This window comes from Curcuma longa, chromosome 20 (genome assembly GCF_044706935.1).
Source record: "Curcuma longa cultivar G26 ecotype Majalengka, Jawa Barat chromosome 20, ITB_CL_G26_1.1, whole genome shotgun sequence".
In the NCBI taxonomy this organism is placed as follows: domain Eukaryota; kingdom Viridiplantae; phylum Streptophyta; class Magnoliopsida; order Zingiberales; family Zingiberaceae; genus Curcuma; species Curcuma longa.
In genome coordinates this window covers 4,745,021-4,765,209 of record NC_133880.1, presented here as the reverse complement: position 1 = coordinate 4,765,209, position 20,189 = coordinate 4,745,021, and the positions used below count along the sequence as shown (strand labels likewise).

The 20,189-nt window shown below is 34.3% G+C and overlaps 1 protein-coding gene across 1 annotated transcript in view; it reads right to left on the bottom strand.

Annotated features, from left to right (window-relative positions):
* The window catches only part of LOC141813327 (guanine nucleotide exchange factor SPIKE 1), a 37,187-nt gene that overhangs the window by 5,333 nt on the left and 11,665 nt on the right, over positions 1–20,189 (bottom strand). The window contains exons 15-27 of the mRNA XM_074701269.1: positions 20,110–20,153; positions 17,949–18,018; positions 17,627–17,788; positions 14,579–14,686; positions 14,375–14,412; positions 13,284–13,428; positions 11,856–11,982; positions 11,325–11,518; positions 6,422–6,552; positions 5,598–5,673; positions 5,407–5,517; positions 2,862–3,044; positions 2,240–2,383 (exon numbers count right to left, since the gene is read on the bottom strand). Coding sequence (XP_074557370.1) covers positions 2,240–2,383; positions 2,862–3,044; positions 5,407–5,517; positions 5,598–5,673; positions 6,422–6,552; positions 11,325–11,518; positions 11,856–11,982; positions 13,284–13,428; positions 14,375–14,412; positions 14,579–14,686; positions 17,627–17,788; positions 17,949–18,018; positions 20,110–20,153 — 1,533 coding nt within the window. The remainder of the gene's footprint in view (positions 1–2,239; positions 2,384–2,861; positions 3,045–5,406; positions 5,518–5,597; positions 5,674–6,421; positions 6,553–11,324; positions 11,519–11,855; positions 11,983–13,283; positions 13,429–14,374; positions 14,413–14,578; positions 14,687–17,626; positions 17,789–17,948; positions 18,019–20,109; positions 20,154–20,189) is intronic.

Genomic DNA, 20,189 nt, shown 5'->3' with positions numbered 1-20,189 from the left:
AATGAGTGTTGTGAATCAAATGTGAAAATTAGTTCTTATAGCATTCTACTGAGATTAATCTCATAATTTTTCAAGAACCATGTTAAGTATTATTCCAGTAAATCTGTATTAGAATTGATTTCTCCAAATGTACACAGATATATGTTTACATCTTGATTTCTATGACTTAGACATCACTCTTTGTTTGCTGGTGCTCCAATTTTGCATGTCCTCTCCCCATCATCTCTTCTCTTTTTAGTGTTTTATCACCTCACCAAGGCTGGAAGGCAGAAATTCATGGACGAGTCATGGAAAAGTCTTGCTAGTTAGCCCGAGTATTGTTAAAACTGTGGAGTTTTGATTTCTGACTGAAATGATGCAATTACGGTATCATATTATGTCATGCCAATACGGTTTCACTACTTGTTTAATTTTGAATTCTTAATAATAAAAATCAGCTTTTTATTGCAATTAATTAATTAATTAATTAATAATTAATTAGATTACTAATACATAGTTATATTTGTTGATTAATTTCATCGCCTGATTTTTTTATTAAATATGCTTGCAACTAATTAAGTTCAATTTTTAGTCATTTGTAAATTGTACAATACTTTTGTTTCATAGTGATTTCCACATATAATATATTTTTTGTTTAAATGAATGTATATTTATAAAATTTTATGTAATTGTGTTTGAAATTTATTAATTAATTAGCATTTAACAAAAATTATAGTTTAAATATCTTTGTTTAATAAAAACTAAATAAATCTCTCTTAGATAATTTTAAATTTTATCTTGGTTTTTTCACATTATTAGAGTGGATGAAAATAGAGAAGTATCAAACTTTTTAAATTTTGGATGTAAAATATTATATTTTAGGCTTAAATTAATTTTGTAATTAAATTTATTCAAATTTATAAATATACATTTTTTCAAAATAAAAAATAAAATTTGACACAAATTAGATTTAATCAAATTTGAAATTTTGGATTTAAAATTTTTTAATAAAAGAAATTTTAAATTTAATATATATATATATATATATATCCTTAAACTTGAATAGTCTTTTTTTAATTATTGTAAGAATATCTTAAACATTTTAATTTTTTCAAATTTAGGAAAGCGTAGATAGCGGCCCAGCCTAACTCTCAAGTCTGCTATTCATTTGAGGGAAAATCCCCGCAAATTCGCCACGGCTAGTCTCGAACTCCAAATGCTCGGTCTGGCGTTGGCGGACCTAACCATCGCATCATGCCCTCGGGGGCGAATCAAATTCATATTTTTAATTTTACATCGAGTAGATATAATGATTAGGATTAAGCAAATTCAAATCGAGTTCAATTTAGATATATTTTGGCTAATTTATAATTAAACTAAATTTATTCATCCTTAACGCATGAAGTGCCTATGTCACACCTATCATTACGATTGTCAACGCCCACTCGTCTACTTCCCATCCACTATTCCTCTCCTCGCTTATCCTCTTGCTCTCGCTCAATTTTTTCTTCTGTCCCATTTCCTTTTTTTGATTTTCGTTGTTGGCACACACCTTTTCTTCTTTCTCTCTTTCAGGCTCTTCTCTTTTATGCGTTCATGTCATTGCGTGCCTGTCGGCAAACCAAACGATAAAATTCACTCGTGCCCACTAGCACGGCTCAACATTTAAAACCATGGTTAGTGCTTTTATTTCCTCTATCATTTTAGTGTTTCATCTTCTCCTTGTAACCGTTAAACAAATCAAAGATTAGTCATGAGAAGAGATCCTTTGTGTCCTAGTCGATATCATTAAAACCATATCAACAATGGTATTTACTCATGCTAACACAATCAATTGGCGAATTGAATGATATATTTCAGGTGTGCTGGCGATCATCACTTGAAACCAGCTCAAATCAAAAGAAAAAAACATGAAACCAAAACAATAATAGAACGAGGTTGAGTAGAGTTTACGGGTGAAGTAGGGCTTTTCAACCTCTATCCTAGAGTGGGAATCTGGGCCCAAAGTAGGAGGCTCCCATTGTGTGGTTTCTATGAACGGTAAATGCACACGTCCTTTTCTTTGCATAGAAAGGAGGCTATTTCCATGGATTGAAACTTGATTGCCTAGGTGGCATACCAATAGCCTTTTCAGTGATACAAGGCGTTAGAACTTTTTTTTTTTAAATGCACAAATAGAATAGATGGAATATTCCTTCTCAAACAATGTAACCTACATTAATAATATATTATGAACAGTTAAAAAAAAAGTAAAACATACCCTAACTTCTTGACGAGATGCTTCAGATAAATATGTATTGATTGATGGTGAAAGACGATCAGAGTACTTTGGAGAATCATGTCCTTCATTGTCAGGGCGACGTGAACTACATCCCAATAACATGCTATCTGCTGGTTTCTTGTGCTGTAGACAAACATAAGAAATAGTAAAAATATAAAGGATCAGCATTGCACTCGAACATCAATTATCACTCTTACTCAGATGATTGAACAAGGAACAAAATTCAGTAAAGAAAATAAAATTGGAAATATATGGCAAGCTAACCAGACTGGCTCAAACTAAATTTGGATGAAAAAACAATGAGAATCCAGACTAACATGAAACTTAGACAAGCATACTATCCCTAATAAAAAACAGCATTTGGTTCTAGAAAACTGAAACTTAGTAACTAGACATCTAAAATTCAGGAATACATGACGACTAGTGAAAAGATAGTATCACCATTAGGGCAGCCACGTTAACATGAAAAATGTGGAGAACACAAATACCAACAAGGAAACAAGTAGAACCTTAGCTTGCAGTATTACACTATTCAAGAAAAAGGAAACTTGTGAAGTAATGAAAGAATGTATATTTTTGCATCTACAAGCATATTACATACCTCAAAGTGAACAAGACACTCTTCTAGGAGTTTAAAGAACAGTCTGGTTCGTGCTATACTTTGTTGCCATGCTTTAACAAGTGATGGACCATCCAAGTTCCTTATAATTTGCAATATGACAATTAAAACTTCACGTTTTTCAGCAGCATTTAAATTATAGAACACTGGCATCTCATCCAATATCTGCAGAATAATAGATCAAGTTAGATGTTGTGAAATAGATATTGAATAAGCACATCCCAATGCATTTAAAAAATCAACAGCACGTCATGTGGATAAATCTAAATCAATTGAACATGAGTGTGCTTAAATATCTAAGCAAATTTAATAATCTAAGCATGCGATGTAATCCCAAATTAAACCCTAAGGAAACATTCACTTCATTAATAGACATTATGCCCAATGACATGTTAAGTTATTTGCCTCGACCTCAATATAAAGGTTTGCTATAAGTTGAAGAGATTGAACAACTTGTGTAACCTCCTACCTATGATTTGAGGCCCCCACCTATGATTTGCAAGCCCCTCAATAGGTAATGCTCCTGCTTATAGGGTGGCATCACTAGGGTTGTAAATAAATCAAATGTTCGTAAGCTTGATGTTGGTTTGACAAGAATTTGTTTATGGTCATTTAATATACACAAGGTCAATAAAATGGACGAACTTACACATTTCACTAAACTAAATGAATAAGTTTGAGAGCATGTGTTCAATTCGTTAATTCGTTAATGTTCATGAACAAAGATCATAAACAGAGATTATGAATTGTTCATGAAAATATCCATAAGCAAAATTTGTGAACTATATTCATCTACAAAACTCTCATCAAACTTGTAAATAAAAAAAAAACTCTCAAAATGAACAAACAAGCTGCAATAACAACTTTACTAACTACCAAACAACATCAACAAGTCTTATCCCACCAAGTGGAGTCTACTATATGAATCCTCCTATGTCATTGGATTTAGCCTTATTATATCATCATCTATATTTAAATAGATTTTATCTTATTTTATCGTTGTTAATTTAGTCTTCTTGGTCTTCCTCTTTCTCATTTAATGTGCATATTTGTCATAGTATCATATTGTCTAACTGTAGTATTTATTGGTCGTCTAAATATATGTTCGTACTATCTTAAACATCTCTTGCACATTTCCTCAATAGGCGCAATTTTGAATTTCTCTTTAATTTTCTCATTTCTAATTTGTCCATCCTCGTATGTCTGCATATCCACCTTAACATTGTTATCTCTGTGTCTGTCATCTTCTACTCGTGTGCTTGAGTCATTGTCCAACATTCAACTCTATATAAATATGTCTATCTATCATTTTATAAAACTACCCTTTAAGATTTAGAGGTATTTTACAATCACAAAAAACACATGATGTTCTCCTCCATTTTAACTACTATATTTATATTCTATGTAAGGCATTTCTCAACCCCTCCATCTTTTTGCAAAAACAATCTTAAATATTTAAAGCTCTCACGTAATTCATCATCTCCTATCTTAACAATTGTCTTACTATATCTAATATCACTAAACTTAAATTCTATATGTTCTGTCTTTACTCTACTAAACTTACAACCTTTCACTTCTAATATTTTCCATCAAGATTCGAGCCTAGCATTTCCTCTTCACGTGTTTCATTTATCAAAACAATATCATCTGCAAACAACATGATTAGTATAAAAAAATAAGGACTTAGAGTTCACCCTTGATGTAACCCTTTCTTTATAGGAAAGGCTTGGATTAATCCATCTGGAATCTTCACTCTTGTCATCGCATTCTTGTATTAATCAACCAAACAAGCTTTAAAATATAGAAATTCAACAATCATGGTTCATCTTGGCTCATGTACAACCCTAGGCACCACATCCAAAAAATTCACTAGCTCGACTTGCTCTAGACTGTCATTCAATGAGTGGAGACAAATGCATAGGCACCTACGAGACTAGAGAACCCTGACTCCAATATTGCTATAGTTATCATCGTATGGGTCACATAGCATCAATATACCCTCAGAGAGTCTTGGCCTTAGAGTTTGAACACAACCTTGAAGGTGTAACAAAATTTCCAACTCTTTGTAGTATCGAGTAGGAACACTTTGACAAGCACCAAGAGACAAAGGGAAGGTGAAGAAGAAACTCCAAGACTCAACATAGTGTGTTGTGTCCTATCCCCAACCACATTCATCCTTCTTAATATTTGATAGATTGAATTACATACAACTAAATAGGCCAATAGCCAAGGAACAAAGAAAGACAGTTTTCAAATCCATAAATCTAAACATGAATTATTAGTTTATTGAATTGAGATGAACACACAAGGAACATACATCCAATGTATTTAAAAATAGTCTAAAATTCAAATCTATGCTTCTCAAGCTCTCCTCCATAATGAGAGTAAATCAATTAAAAAGGAATGTCTACAACAAAGAACTATGGCTAGCATCAATATCGTAACTAAACTGCATTGCCAACACACATGTTCATTTATGAGAAACTAGCCGAATGGAGAAAATAGAACAAGTTCAGCATTTTCCTACCTGTCCAATAAAAGGGAAATACAGCTGAGCGATATATAATTTATCCTCCGGTTTTTGGTAACGAGAATCAAACTCATGCTTGCACATTAGAACCACTAAGATGCGAGCTGCCTATATATCCAAACAAAGGAGTTTAACGGGGAAGCTCAAATCAATGGTGAAGAATTAAAAAATCAATGAAAATAACATACTTTTGCCCTCTGTGATAAATCATCATGATCCAAGGTGAGGAATATTTCCTGGATTAGAACTGATGAAAGATAATTTCTGTAAAAACAAATTATTTTAGAATCATCAGGTGAAATATCAGATGCTAAAAACCAATCTCTTTGATTATCAGATAATTTAGAAGTGCACAGTTCGAAATACACCATGTGTCCAGGTTTTTCAAAGTCTAATTGGTTCGCCGGAGCACGTCTGCATATAATTTTATGTTATGTTCTTAATAAAATTTCTGTCTCAAGCATAAACCTAACATTTTACAAACAAAATCTCTACACTAGGATTAAGAAAATATGTAGTCTATGCATCTCTGTATCACTATCAACCATCAAATTGGCAATAAAAGAAGGGAATGGATACATCATCATCACCCATCATCAGATTGACAATAATAGCACCAAAGTTAGGTAAATATTGTGGAAAATACTTGCAGTAATGCATGCCTGGATAATTTTTCCTTGTTTCCAGTACAAGAATTCTTTTGTATGTTAATACACAAATCCAAAGGTATATTTAAACTTAGAATTTTGACAAATAAACAGGAAAAAAGGTAAAACTTGAAAATATGAAACAAGACCCAAAATCCCAGACAATTTTTTTTTATTTCTAGCATTTTTGAATTTAAGTCAGAACAATTCAAAAATCTATGAAAAATGTTGAATCATATATTAATACGAGCATCTTCCTAGCATCACATTCCTAAACATTATAAGTGGAAAAACATCAACAGATTGTAGAGGCATTAGCTTTGATATCAATGTGTAAAGACGGTAGTTACAGACACTCATTCTACCTATCTGAAGGATCTCTCCCAGGCATCTCCACAAAGAGATCATGATCACATATGATTTGCAAAAATGTTAGCTTGCAGTCATGCAAAACTGATTGGCAAACACCAGCAAACTTGTCAATATATAATGAAACCTGCAAAACCATAAAGAAAAAGGAAATTAGACTGGAATAAAACCATATAAGGATGGGTAAAATGTACTTGTGGAATTTTAGAAAAATGTGCAGAAATTGGGCTAGATCAAGTCACTTAAAATATTCGTTACAGTCATTTCATTAATTAGGATGATCACAAATTAGGTCAAGTAGTGTATAGAAACCTATATATGAAAGGATTTATTCCTGTACACATGACTCATCTTAAGAAAACCATATTTAGGGGAATTGGTTTAATTAGCATGTATTAGGAAGAATGGGTTTTATTCACGTCTTTTATTTTACCTAATCTTTAGGGGAATTGGTTATTTACTTGTGTTTAAATATGTGGATTGTAATTCCTTTTGAGATAGACAAATACAAAAATTTCCTCTCAACTTAATATCAAAGCTTACTGAGGTCATCCCCTTTCTCTTGTTTCTGCATGCACGAGACTTGATCCATCTCCCCTGACTCCAGGGCAAGTCCATGACCATGTCCCGCTGCAAAGAACAAGGCCTATCATTGACAGCATCATCAAGCATTGTGTTGCCTTGCTTAACAGTGTCCAAAAGCACTAACAACAACAACCCAAGCACAGTTACATACTTCTGCTTCACCGGAAACTTCCTCCTCTTCTGACCGCACGTTGTCCCATCTTCGCATGTCACAGTTCCACCATTACGACATCACCTCTGTGGCTCCGCTGCGCCACATCCACCATATTGTTGCCACAAAACCTTACCACATCACCTTCTTCATGACTGCAAGAGCAGACAATGCCTCATCTGTCACCAACTCTAGTATTAGAGCCTCAACATGCATCATTTGCCTCTAGTAATCATCAACGTACATCTTCTTGTTAGTTTTGTTAAATCCCATATATGGAGCCCTAGTATTAAAGGATATCATTGTTTGTTAACCTACACGGGTTTATTTTCTTTAACCTCATTCTGAACCTCTTGAAGTATTTAAAAACTTTTATTATGAAATGAAAACATATTTTTCTGCTTTCACAAAAAAGAAATTGCATACAGATAATGCTCTTGAAGATGTGGAATCAACTTTTAATCTTTTCTATGCTCAACAAGGCATCATTCATCAAACCACTTGTGCCTATGATTAGAATGGAATTGATGAATGTAACGATCGACATCTACTCCATATTGCACATACCATGATATTTCATATGCATGATGCTTACCTCAGGTTATCTCATAAATTATGTACCTTCTTCCATAACAAACAGGTATAGTATCTGTTTCATGTTTCTACCCTAACCAAGTTGTCTTTTCATTACAATAAAAATTTTTGTGCATTCTCTATGACATGGATAAGACAAACTTAGTCTTGAGCTACTCGATGTATCTTCCTTGGGCACTCACATTCTAAAAAAGTCTATAGGTGTTATAAACCCATGTCTAGTGTTTTATCTCTTTCATATCTTTGCTGATGTAACCTTTTCTGAAACTATCGTATACCTCTTGAAAACTTCTACACCACCTTGTGATTTAATATCATTGGTGCCCCCAGCCACAATCATCCCTCCATAAAAACTATCTATTACCCATCTATTATCCATGTATCATCAACATACTGGGGACATCTGTTAGATCCGATGGAATCCATATATATCTCCAAAACGATATGATATTGTCCATTTTGGGCCCACACCCTCATGGTTTTATTTTTGGCTTTATCCAAAAGGCCTCATACCAATATAAATATCTCCATCTTATAACCCCAGGATCTTTCCCATGTATTTCCAATGTGGGACTTTGATTGTATCCCAACAATCTACCCCGCCCCCTTAACAATCCCAACAGACCCCTTACTAGGAGCCCCAATCATTCCTTTGTGAAGGTCCCCACATGGCACCACATAGATCTGCTCTGATACCAAAGTGATATTGTCCACTTTGGGTCCACGCCCTGATGGTTTTATTTTTGGAATTTACCCAAAAGGTCTCATACCAATATAGAAATCTCCATCTTATAACCCTAGGATCTTTTCCATGTATTTCCAATGTGGAACTTTGATTGTATCCCAACAACATCCTCAAATTTTGAACCTCCAATGACAACCTATCTTGCAGATCAGATATTGAGTTACTTGTTACTAGGAAAAGTGTATTATTACTATGCACCCTATTACAAATTTTATTTCCTTTCAAAATCGGAGCTCATCCTTTAATGAGTTTGTCATGTCTTTCTCAGTCCTTTCAATTGAAGAGGCCCTGAAGTCTAATGCGTCCCTCTTCACCATATCACATTCTACCATTCTCTTTCATGAGATGAGGCCCATCTCTCCCAATCTCTTCTTCCTACCTCTCACGATTATGGTCATCACAAGTTTTCTTTCCTCTCCTCTCATTTGCAGCCGCAGTTACGCTTCCTCCTCTGCTCAAAAAGGAGCTTCAATGATTTTCCATGTCATCTGGTGATCAAGAAATGTGACAAGGTAAGCTCATTTGTGTGAGGAAGAAGTTCATTCAGAACAGTGAGTTCAGACTTGGAGCATTTCTCTATTGATTTGACATTGTTTCCTGATCTGCCAGTCACTTAGATCAACAATGATCTCTCCTTGTTGTGAGGCGAGTTGTTATTCATCATTTGACCTCTTTGTTTCCTTTTTCCATACCAATCTATAAAGGGACTTTGCAGAATTCCAACAATCTCTTCCTTGTGGATAATCCACCTCGTGGTAATCCCTTCCAGATTCATTGGTGCTTGTTCTTATAGCAGTACATTTATAGGGATTATTTGTGTATATTGATTCATCATACAGTTCTCTTTTTGGTAGGATCTTGAGTTTTTAGTTAAGGCTTGAGAAGTGGCTAGTCAAATACTCATTTTGTTTTGGGAGTAAATCTCTTACTATTGTGATTTATGTTCAACTGGTGTAGTTTTGTAGTTAAAGGTTAAATTGGATATATACCTTGGAGATGTAGCATTTGATGGTGTTGTTAGAAGCATGATTTGAGTCTCGTACCATGCTAGGCATCATAATCAAAATGTTATGTTCAAATAACCTAACACTAATCAACTCAATATGCGTTGGCACGATACAATGTGTGAATAGGAATTCAAGCAAAGTGAAAGAGTATTATGAGTAAATTATATGAACTGATCTAGATACGCACTGAAGTAAAAATGAGTAAAATCATTTTAATTCAATGAGGAAATTATGTGGTTTTATTAACAATAGAAAATCCAAGTGACAGAATTAAATGAATAAAATCATTTAAATTCAACTTGGCATCCCTTAAGTAATATGCCAAAATGAATGTGTCACGTATCAAAGTCATATGATATGCTAAACTTAATTCAATTATCCATCTAATAGTCATAATTTATATTTAAAATAAACAAAGTAAATGGAATTAAAGAAACAAAATTCATTTAAGTTCACCTTAACATGCTTTGATGCACAACAAAGCATACCTAGTGTTAGAGCAACACAATGCCAAAAACATACCATTCCAGTTAAGGATCCATACTCCAAAATTAAAGGATACTTTAAACTTTGCCCCCAAGCATGCAGTTTTTTATCATCTTTTTTTTCATCTCCTTCCTCTACCTCCAATTCACCACCAGCATCATACGTCAAATCGAAATAATCCATTCTAGTTACTGTTTGAAACTTGACATAGCCCGGCTGTCTTATAACACCACTTGTGCATGATTAGCAATTGAATAATCATTTAATTTCAAGATTCAAATGTGTCACACTTTTTTTAAAAGGGCTTTAAAGTGAAAATGAAATAAAGGGATAAAAAGTATAGGTGAATGTTAATATATGACTTTTACTTCACCTTATTAATAAAGCTTCCATGATGGTTAGTTATACAATTATAAATTTAGGAAGGGTATATTTCATAAAGAAATACTAAAGTATGCCACCTGTTGATTGTTATATAGTAACTTTTATCAGTTGAGCAATGACCCAACCACAACCTTGGAGGATCACTAAGGCCGACTTTCATCCCAGCTCAGTGGGTGTCAAGCTCCCTTCTACCAGTGTGGCTCTGAAGACCAAGAAGAGGGGGAGGAATGACATGGATTTGAAGCAGGTTGTGGCTTTCATGAGTCCGGTCAAAAAGGGAAGGACACCGAAATTGTCTAATAATTTCTCTCGAACAACCCTCACGCGGAGGTGGGATAGTAGCAGGCTCAAACTTAGCTCTGAGATCGATTAAAGAAGAGCAAGCATTACAACTACTTTGCTAGAGAAGCAGCTTTCCAATTAAAAAAAAAAGATCAACCAGCAGATATGAACCCTAGATTGGCATTGCACTCCTTGAAAAGAGGCTCACACAGTGATTCTTAGACTCTAAGAGGTTAGCAGTGTAGATCGTTGAAGAGGTGAGTGGTGCGACACTGAAACTATGCCTTGCAGTGCTTTTGTTTTATGCGGGGACAGGACAATGAAGCCGAGAGGAGTTGGAAGAAAAGAACAATGCGCGAATGACACTACGCAAGAGAGGTTTCGACACCAACAAGAACTTACAAAGCGGAAGAAGGAATCAGCAGACCATGTATGATGTATCCATTAAAGGGGAATTATTCCTCATGATCCCTACGCTTCTGCCAATATATAAATTGTTGATTAACAAGAACTATTACAAATACACCCTTACAATTTTATATATTTACAACTTGGTCCATAACATCAAAACAATTCAAATCTAAAGGAAAGATTGTTTATTCATGCATAGCTCTAGATAAAAACAACCACCCTGCAAAGGAAAAGAGCATAAGGAGATAACATACCAGTTCAAACACTTGTCGTGGCTCAATTATGGACAACAGGTCATAACAAAAGAAAGCCAGACAGCTATTCAAGCGTTTTGCTAAGCTTAAACCCTTTTTGCAACGTTCGTGAACCTCTGTCAGGAGGCAATCATAAAGCTGGATGATACACCGAAAAACGCCTTCCTTCAACTGCAAGGGTGGAACATCTTCACCTAGATGAAATGTAGCAAAGTAAAACATTGGTGAAAAGCCTCTGCCACAAATTGAACTTTCTGTTTATAACATTTTTCCACAACAAAGAAATTTAAAAAGTCAATCGCACATGACAATTAAGCATTGCACATCTATGAGTGCATATGCAGGAGATAGATCAACCACTACTGCACAAAACAAACCGTAGATGTCTGGGAGCTCAATCTATCACTTAAGCTATGTATTAAATTAGGCAGTATAGCATGGGAACCCTCAGAAAATTAGTAACATTCAAGGCAACATTGCTTGCACAAAAAAAAAACAATGACATAATATTCTTGAATACAATTGGAGTACCTGAAGGAAGACTATGGTAAAACAAACGACTTTGTTCTAAGGCCATTGACTTCACAATCAATTCCAAGAAGAACCATGCCATTGCCAACACATCATCATAAACAGGCCCAACTCTATAGCCTTTGGCCTGTGGAACAATAAATGAGAGCGTCCATCATAAATAATGACTAAATGAAGTAGAATAGTGTTCTAACAAAGTGCATCTCTAGCTTTAGCTAATTCTGGAAAATACAGGTAAACAGATAACAAGAAATGCTGCTGAATAATACAATTCAATATAGCTAAGATAAAGTTAGCTAAAGATATGCATACAAAAGATGGCTAGTGGGCAGAGTTTCATGTATAAATAGTTAACTGAATTTGAAGTTTGCATTCCTATATAGAACAAATATTTAAACTTTATCCAGTAAGTTTAAGCTCCCACTTAGTGGGATAAAACTTGGTTGTTGTTGTTGTATCAAGTAAGTTTAAGGTGCTATGGTTCATATTGACTTGTGCCATTAAGTTTGTGATGGTTTTGTATAATGATAGTTCCTAATAATAAATTAGGACGTGGGTGATTATTATATGTTGTGCTAGAGGTGTTTCTATCTTGTATTAAATTGTTAGATTTGTATTTACAGGAATATAAAAAAACAAGGGAAATTCAGTCAAAAGTTTCTATAAATTTTGTTTTAGAAAATAAAGGAACAAAATTTCCATGTGGCACGAGGGCTTATTTTTCCTCAGGAAGAAACCTCTAGCTACATGATAATTTAAGGTCAGAGAAAAAGGATATTTAGGATGTCGGTGATTATTATATGTTGTGCTAGAGGTGTTTCTATCTTGTATTTAATTATAAGATTTGTATTTACGGAAATATTAAAAAAAAACAAAGGAAATTCAGCCAAAAGTTTCTATAAATTTTGTTTTAGAAAATAAAGGAACAAAATTTCCATGTGGCATGAGGGCTTATTTTTCCTCAGGAAGAAACCTTTAGCTACATGATAATTTAAGTTCCAGAGAAAAAGGATATGCTTCAGCTGTACTGGAGAAATCAAAACGGCATTCACACCTCACACATTTTAAATCTAAGTAAATCATATGCAGAACATCAAGGCAAGGAAACTAATAAGCCATTCAATGTAAGAATCAAAAGAATCTTAATTTTTTGAATCTAAGTTAAACAGTATTATAGCAAGTCAAACAGATCTTCATGTTCAGAAATCAACATAGTTCTTCTATCTTAAATGCATGAGGGAACTAGTTGGCAAGTACATTAAAAAATAGCATACCCTGGAGAATTGCTTAATTGTTTTGAAAACGGCATGATATTTCCAAAAAGACAAGTTATTCCAAGAGATTGTAAAAGCGTGATTCTTATATTAGCTATTACCCTATGCAGGAGATTTAAGCAAATATAAAACCTAAATTATCAATTATTGTTACCTTACTGCGTGCCAAGCTACCCCACACTGTAGACAAACCAGCGTAAACTGGTGCTTGCCGACCACCAAAATCATTAAATGCATAGTCAACATATTTCACAAGAAAACTATTTCGATCAGCTCCATCAGATGACTCTTGTTGTACCCTGCACAATGATCCATAAATCTTAATGTAAACACAGGAAAACATGCATCATCTCCAAAGAGGACCAAAAAATACTGAATCATTTAGTAAATGGGTAATCACATAACAGGTAAGGGAGAGCTATCTTTCAAATAGTAAGTTAATTAGATGATAAATTCAGGAATCAAACTGAAGAAAATCACTCTGCAGATAATGTAATAGTCATTAAATATTTGTATACTATAAGCATGATTTTTTGCCAAGGGCAACAACCTAAGCAGGATGTAGCCAACATACCAGATGTGGAACTAAACATATGATAAACCAATTTGCACAAACATTATGATGTCACACAAATTCACTTGTGTATCACTAGAGAAAATGTTGGTGTAATTGGCCCCAAGTGGTTCAGTGCAACAAAGGGTTTAGGTTAGATTCTCTCGTGATTTGATATATGTATTTGAATGTGCAGGAACTCAATGGATACACACATCGAGACGACTTGGCACGGCCAATGTTGTGGTTCTCTCATGGTTCAAGATCCATTGAGATCAGAGAGAAGGATGGTATGGAACATATGAGGGACCACAAGATGAAGAGCATCAAAAATGCAATTGCGTCTAAATAGCAGACAACATAAGTGAAGCATGAAGGATGACACAGCAGAGAGCCAAGCTCAATGCATCTAAAGGACGAGAAACTTGATGAGAGATGGCTAAGAAGCAAACTAAGTAAACTGAGTGTAAAAGATGACATAGGAAGGGAGCCAAAGGCTTAGAGTATCCGATTGGTACAAATGTATCCCTTTCAAAAAGAGCTGAGAATCAATCTAGATTAACTTTAATATTTTCAACTATGTTACATCACGAAGTACTTCTTTATGGACAAAACTGCTCCATTTGAATGATAAAAATTGATTCAAAGATAAATGCGAAGAAACTCTAGAAAAGATATTTGTGCATACACACCTGGTTAGAATGTTAACCATAGCTCGAAATGCTGCAACCTAAACACATAATAGTTTTTAAACAAACTGTTCAAATTGATTGCAGAGCAAAAGAAGAAGAAAAGAGAACATTTTCAGCTAAAAATAATTGTCTTTAGTGCAAAACAATTCAAGATCCATATGTGCAATCAACCATTTATGTTCACAAGGCAGATGAAAAAAGAACCTGCAGGGTTTCACCACCATCACCAATAAGATGGAGGAGCAAATTAAGTATTGGTTGGAGAAACTGTAATAAGGCAGTGGAGTCAACATTCTTTAAGCTGTTAATTGCCTGCATAATCATCAGAAACAAACAAGAAATTAGAAGAGAGACGACAAATGAATGAACAATTTGTATTAAAAGGTTTAAAGTGTCATATTGATGAATGATAAAAATTCAAAAATATGCAGAGGCAAAGAGAACTACCATGAGTAATCAAGATGGGTCTCTACTACGCCTAACATAGTATTAGAGTAACTGATACGTGATACCGATCCATGCAATTTCGATCTTCATTACAATTAACCTTCACCAACAATATGTAGGCTCAATTTTGTCTCTAATTCAAATCTCCATGCTACCCTCCTACACACAACCACTGATACCTTCCTGCTAGAGGTTGTCGCACAATGTTGCTCTCCCATACGCGATGCCTGCGACCGAGAACCCTCCACTGAGAAACCCCACGAGCGTCACCTCCCCACATGTCATCTCCTTGAGTGATGCCTCCCTGCATGACCCCTCTCCCTCACTCCAAGAATTCTATCGATATCATCTCTTCTAAATCAGGCTCTTAATCTACATGGAACATCCTCTGGCGTTGTTATATCTTTTGACAACATACCCTAACTAATGCAGTCGCCTCAACCTCCCAGCCATCTGACATCAACAGGCTTGCTGAGAGGGAGTAGAAATATGAATGAGTTCCTCTTCTCTTGGCTTAACCAGCATGCCATTGCCAAGTTATTTTGCTATATATATCTTCTATAAAGTTATTTATGAATTTCTGTACATCCATCTTCTGTCTAGATTTGGTCAAGACTGTCAGGGAAGAAGAAATCTCTTCTTCCTCTTTCTAGCTAGAAATGTTTCCTTTAAATAGTAGCACTATTAATGCACTTTTTCCAATGTACCCTCTGCAAACCTTGGCAGCAACTGCTACTCCGCTGTCAAGTAGTTTTTCACCTTCATTGGTGAACCTGACATGAGTACTTGAGACAGTGAAAATTTTGGCAGTACAAGCCCAACAGTGTGAGGTCGTGGAAGTTGGTCTAGTGGATAGAACAAGCCAAAATGAAACCACTATAGACACTTTCTCCATGTCAGGATATCTGCTACTCACTTTATGACTATCCATGAGATCATCTCAAATCCTCTAGACACAACACATGGCACAGTCAGCAACAGCTACTTAGGATAGTCCATCAGCTCCTGCAGGTCAATTCACCTCCTCTATCTCTAACTCCACTATCAATTCTTATTAACATGTGGCAAACGCCTCCTCTCAGTTAAACATCTTATATGTTTGAATTAACATGTTGTGAAAGATGCCTCTTCTCAGTTAAATGTCTTATCTCATATACATACAAATCCACTTGACCTTCTAACAACATCCTTACTCAAGCATCTCCAACAAACATGTTTAGTAACATCCACTTATTCCTTAATTTTATATCATTCAATTCTTATATCAATGTCATGTTTTGTCAATGGTTCTTTCACAATAGCAAAAGGGATCCGACAAGTTTTCGTTAATGTATCTTTATCACTTTCTTTTGTTCTTTATGTGACTGATTTGCCTATGAATTTAGTATAGTCAGTAAGTTTACTAAATATTTAAATTGCTTCATATCATTTACTGGTAATTATGTTTCCATTTAAAATTTGCAAACAGGGAGATTGGCATTGAGCGTGACTCTAGGCATCTGTATTGATGTCATATTGTGACTGACATGCACAGAGTCTTTAATCTAGAGTTCCACAAGAACACATAGAAAATGATTTCCACTTCAACATAGGGAAATTACAATCAAATGAAGTGTTGCATTATTTGCATCAATTATCAGATTTGTTAACCACGTTCTTAAGAAGTTCTAGAATTGTATACATCTTTCAAATGGATAATATCTTTGAACCAGCATTGAGGGGAGTGGTACATACTTAAAATATAAATACAATGAATTAAATAAAAGGCTTAAAGTGTAATTTTATATTGATAAATAAACATAGGTAGGAGGTTGCCATGGATAAGAAACTCTAATTACTTTCCCAAATTACCCCTAACAAAATAAATTTGGCATTAGTGACCATCTAGTCTTAATCAAAAGAAAGACAAAGCCTGCACTGTATGTCAGATTATTTATGAAATCAGTTTGGAGTACTCTTAAGTACAATGCAGTACAAAATATAGTTGAGTCTTAGATTAATCAAAAAAAATTCTGAATACCAATATAATAATAAATGCATACTGAATGTTTTATGTTTTTCTGATTTCTAACTATATATGAGTTATTATTACATTTTCAAATTTATTTCTACTTACACCAAAAAAATTTATTTTTTTCGTCCAGAAACAGCCTCTCCACTACCCAGTGAAGATGCACTTCAACTGTCAAGACATTCCACTGAGAGGAGCCTTGTGTATTATGCTGTCCCTCTCAAGTTTGTTTTGGGCCATACTTATGAAATAGGAAGGTTGGAATTTGCATCTCAAAAGTGCTCAAATTACTGATTGTGTCGAGAATAATCTATAACTGTATTTAACCAAGTTTTGTCATAATATGTTTAAGTTAGATTTACTGTGGTCAGTAATATATGACAAAAAATAAATGAAAACAGGAACCACTAACTTTGTCAATGGCATGAATCAAATCGCCTGGCTCTCTTATGACTTGGCAGCCTATTTTGTTACCTTTCATTCTCCTTGCTACTCAGATAAAACCAATTGATTGGCACATTCCCAAAAAATAGCAAACAAATATAGAAGAAACAACTGATCCACTATCAAAACTAAGTTCACAATAATTGTGAAAAACTAACCATAAATCAGCAGATGGGTTTAAGTAAGCAGGACGGAAACCTATTGGAATTTGATTCAGTGGCAAAATGCAATGTGCCTTGAAAGTATGAGTGAAAACTGGCATTCATAATAAACTACACGTAGATGAAAAATTTAATTCCTATTTGGAAAAGTTACTGAGCCAAAACAAATCTCAAAGTGCAAGAATGTACCTCGAGAAGTTCTGATCCCCAAGGTGGACTTGTCCGAAGATTATGCCGGTCATACTCGAGAAAAAAATCACGGATACGCTCATTAACAGGGATCAAATAAGAGCACAACCTCAAGCGTAATTTGAAGACATTTTTTCCATCCTCTAGAAAGTGCAGTCTCTCCTGAGAAAAAATCCCAAAGAAAAAGGCCATAAGTTCCAACTATGAAATTTTCTGAATGAAAACTCGAAGGCAACTCTATTGAAATTGAAATGCTAAAATAGCACTATGCTACATTTTTAGCTTGAATATTTCAGCATTGTAAAATGAGGAAAAAGTATACCTTGCTATTATCTTGGAGATAATGAGGAACCAGCTCTCTCAAAATAGGTAAAGATACATCAGACAACAACCTAAAAGGGGAAAAAAGGAATTTAAAACCAAGAAACATGTATTCTTGCAATTAAGGGAAACGCAATCATGTTACCAGAATGCAAAAATAAAAATTAAGTTATACTTGATATAGCTCACTCTTTCAAGATGACCAAGATAACAAAGTGAATCAATAATACAGACTGCACAACATAAAAATTCATGAATTTCTGGCCTAGAATACCATCATAACCATCTTAGTATCTATGCTTGAATCATGTATATAGCTAAATGAATGAGCATTTCTGATCAAGTACAATGATTTAGGCATTTACACCATCTGCCCATCACATACTTGTTAGGCATTTATTAAGAAATTATTTAATTACGAAAAGACACTTAATTCATTTAGCAAAGGCATCCACAATCAGACTAACCCAATTCAACATGCTGAGATTGTGGTAAGCTGAGCACAATCAAGACATCACATGTTATTCATCATCAGTATTCATAAGAAATCAGCAATATTGTCAGGCTAGTCATTTCTTGTTATAATCAAACTCAGAATTCTGGCTGCCATAATGTCTGTAACACATTGAATGGCATAAAACTATGAAGACTTAAATATGCTAAGTGTTAAAATAAGCCATGTCAAAGGAGGTAGAAACTCCACCCTGTTACTCTTAATACTGTTACTTATTACCATGAGGTCCTTCACCTAAGTCTTAGCAATTTGTACTAGATTAGGATCCTATTGAGTTTTAACACAAATAAACATAGGACCAAAACAAGGATCCTTAGAAGCTTTTCATTGTTTCAGATTAAAAGCACTTTGTGTATCAGCAAACATCATAGTTTGAGCATTTTAATTGTTTACTTTAAAGGGATTAATTTATATAGTTACATGGTTAGCGCTCGCCTTCATATGTCGGTGGGGTGCTTAAATTTGATTGCCCTCAGCCTCACGATAATTGATTAGATTTCTTTTTCTGATACAGGTGGGATCTGAATCTTCGACCTCCCTCTCTGATACCTATTAAAGTTAATTGGCTAACTATTAATCCCAAAAGCTCAAACTGTTAGGAAATAGGCACCAATTTATATATTTCTATTGTTGACAAAAGATAACAAACATGAACAACTTCATGGTCACTTCCCATTACTCTCTTTAATTAATCTTCGCTAACTATTTCTTTTATTTCATTTCTTTTTGCTTGCCACAGCTGGAAAGTTTATACTTTGATATGTCAGACTGCATTGAATCCATCTTGTGTGTTTATGTTTAAGACCACAATAAACTACTATCAAGAGGATTGTTTACCCTACAGTTTTTTATTAAAAAGAACATCAAGGACGCCAGCTGGGCAACGGAAATCTGAGTGCAAGAACTACTCTTTTATCAAGATTGCATTTAAAAGTCAGAATTTATCAGTATGTATCACAAATTATAGTTTGTCAGAGTGAGCATGCCTTGCCATTTATGACAATGCATTATATCGAAGTAAAATATTAATATAGTGAGACATAATTATGTTTCTCATGTTCAAGACAAATGCCTAGACATGGCACTTAAATTCATGAAAATGTACATTCACTATATTGTAGATGGTTATCACTGTGGGCTTCCATAAACTTGCAAGTATAACTCCCTCACAACTAGAATACTAGATAATGACTAATCACTAATGTAAAGGATAGCAGTCATCCAATGTGACAGCTATAAAACACCATAGAATAAATAAATAAAATTTTGCAAATGTCAAAAACTGAAATAGGCTTTTAAAATGATTGCATATGCAAGAAGAATATTTATACCGAGATGTACAATCAAATACTTGTTATAGATATACCTTTCAGTACATTTTAATGACTTGACACAAACATCAGTGATACAATAGGGAAAATGTGTCTTAGCAATAGACTAGTAAAGTTCAAAGCCTTCCTTCCAGGAAACCATAAAAAGAGAAAGCTCAAGAGAAATCTAAAAGATAAAAGAATGTTGAGGTAATTGGAAAAATATATTGTTATGTCCATTTCAAAAGAAAATAAAAATGAATAGGATTAATTTAGCTTAAAGCAATGTTAAGGTCAGAAATATATAAAAGACATCATATTTAGATTACAGCACTTACTGAATGTGGGAAGTCAAAGGAAGTGCAGCATAACCAATAATCACCTACATATTGAACTATCAGTTCAGAATGGAAAGAAT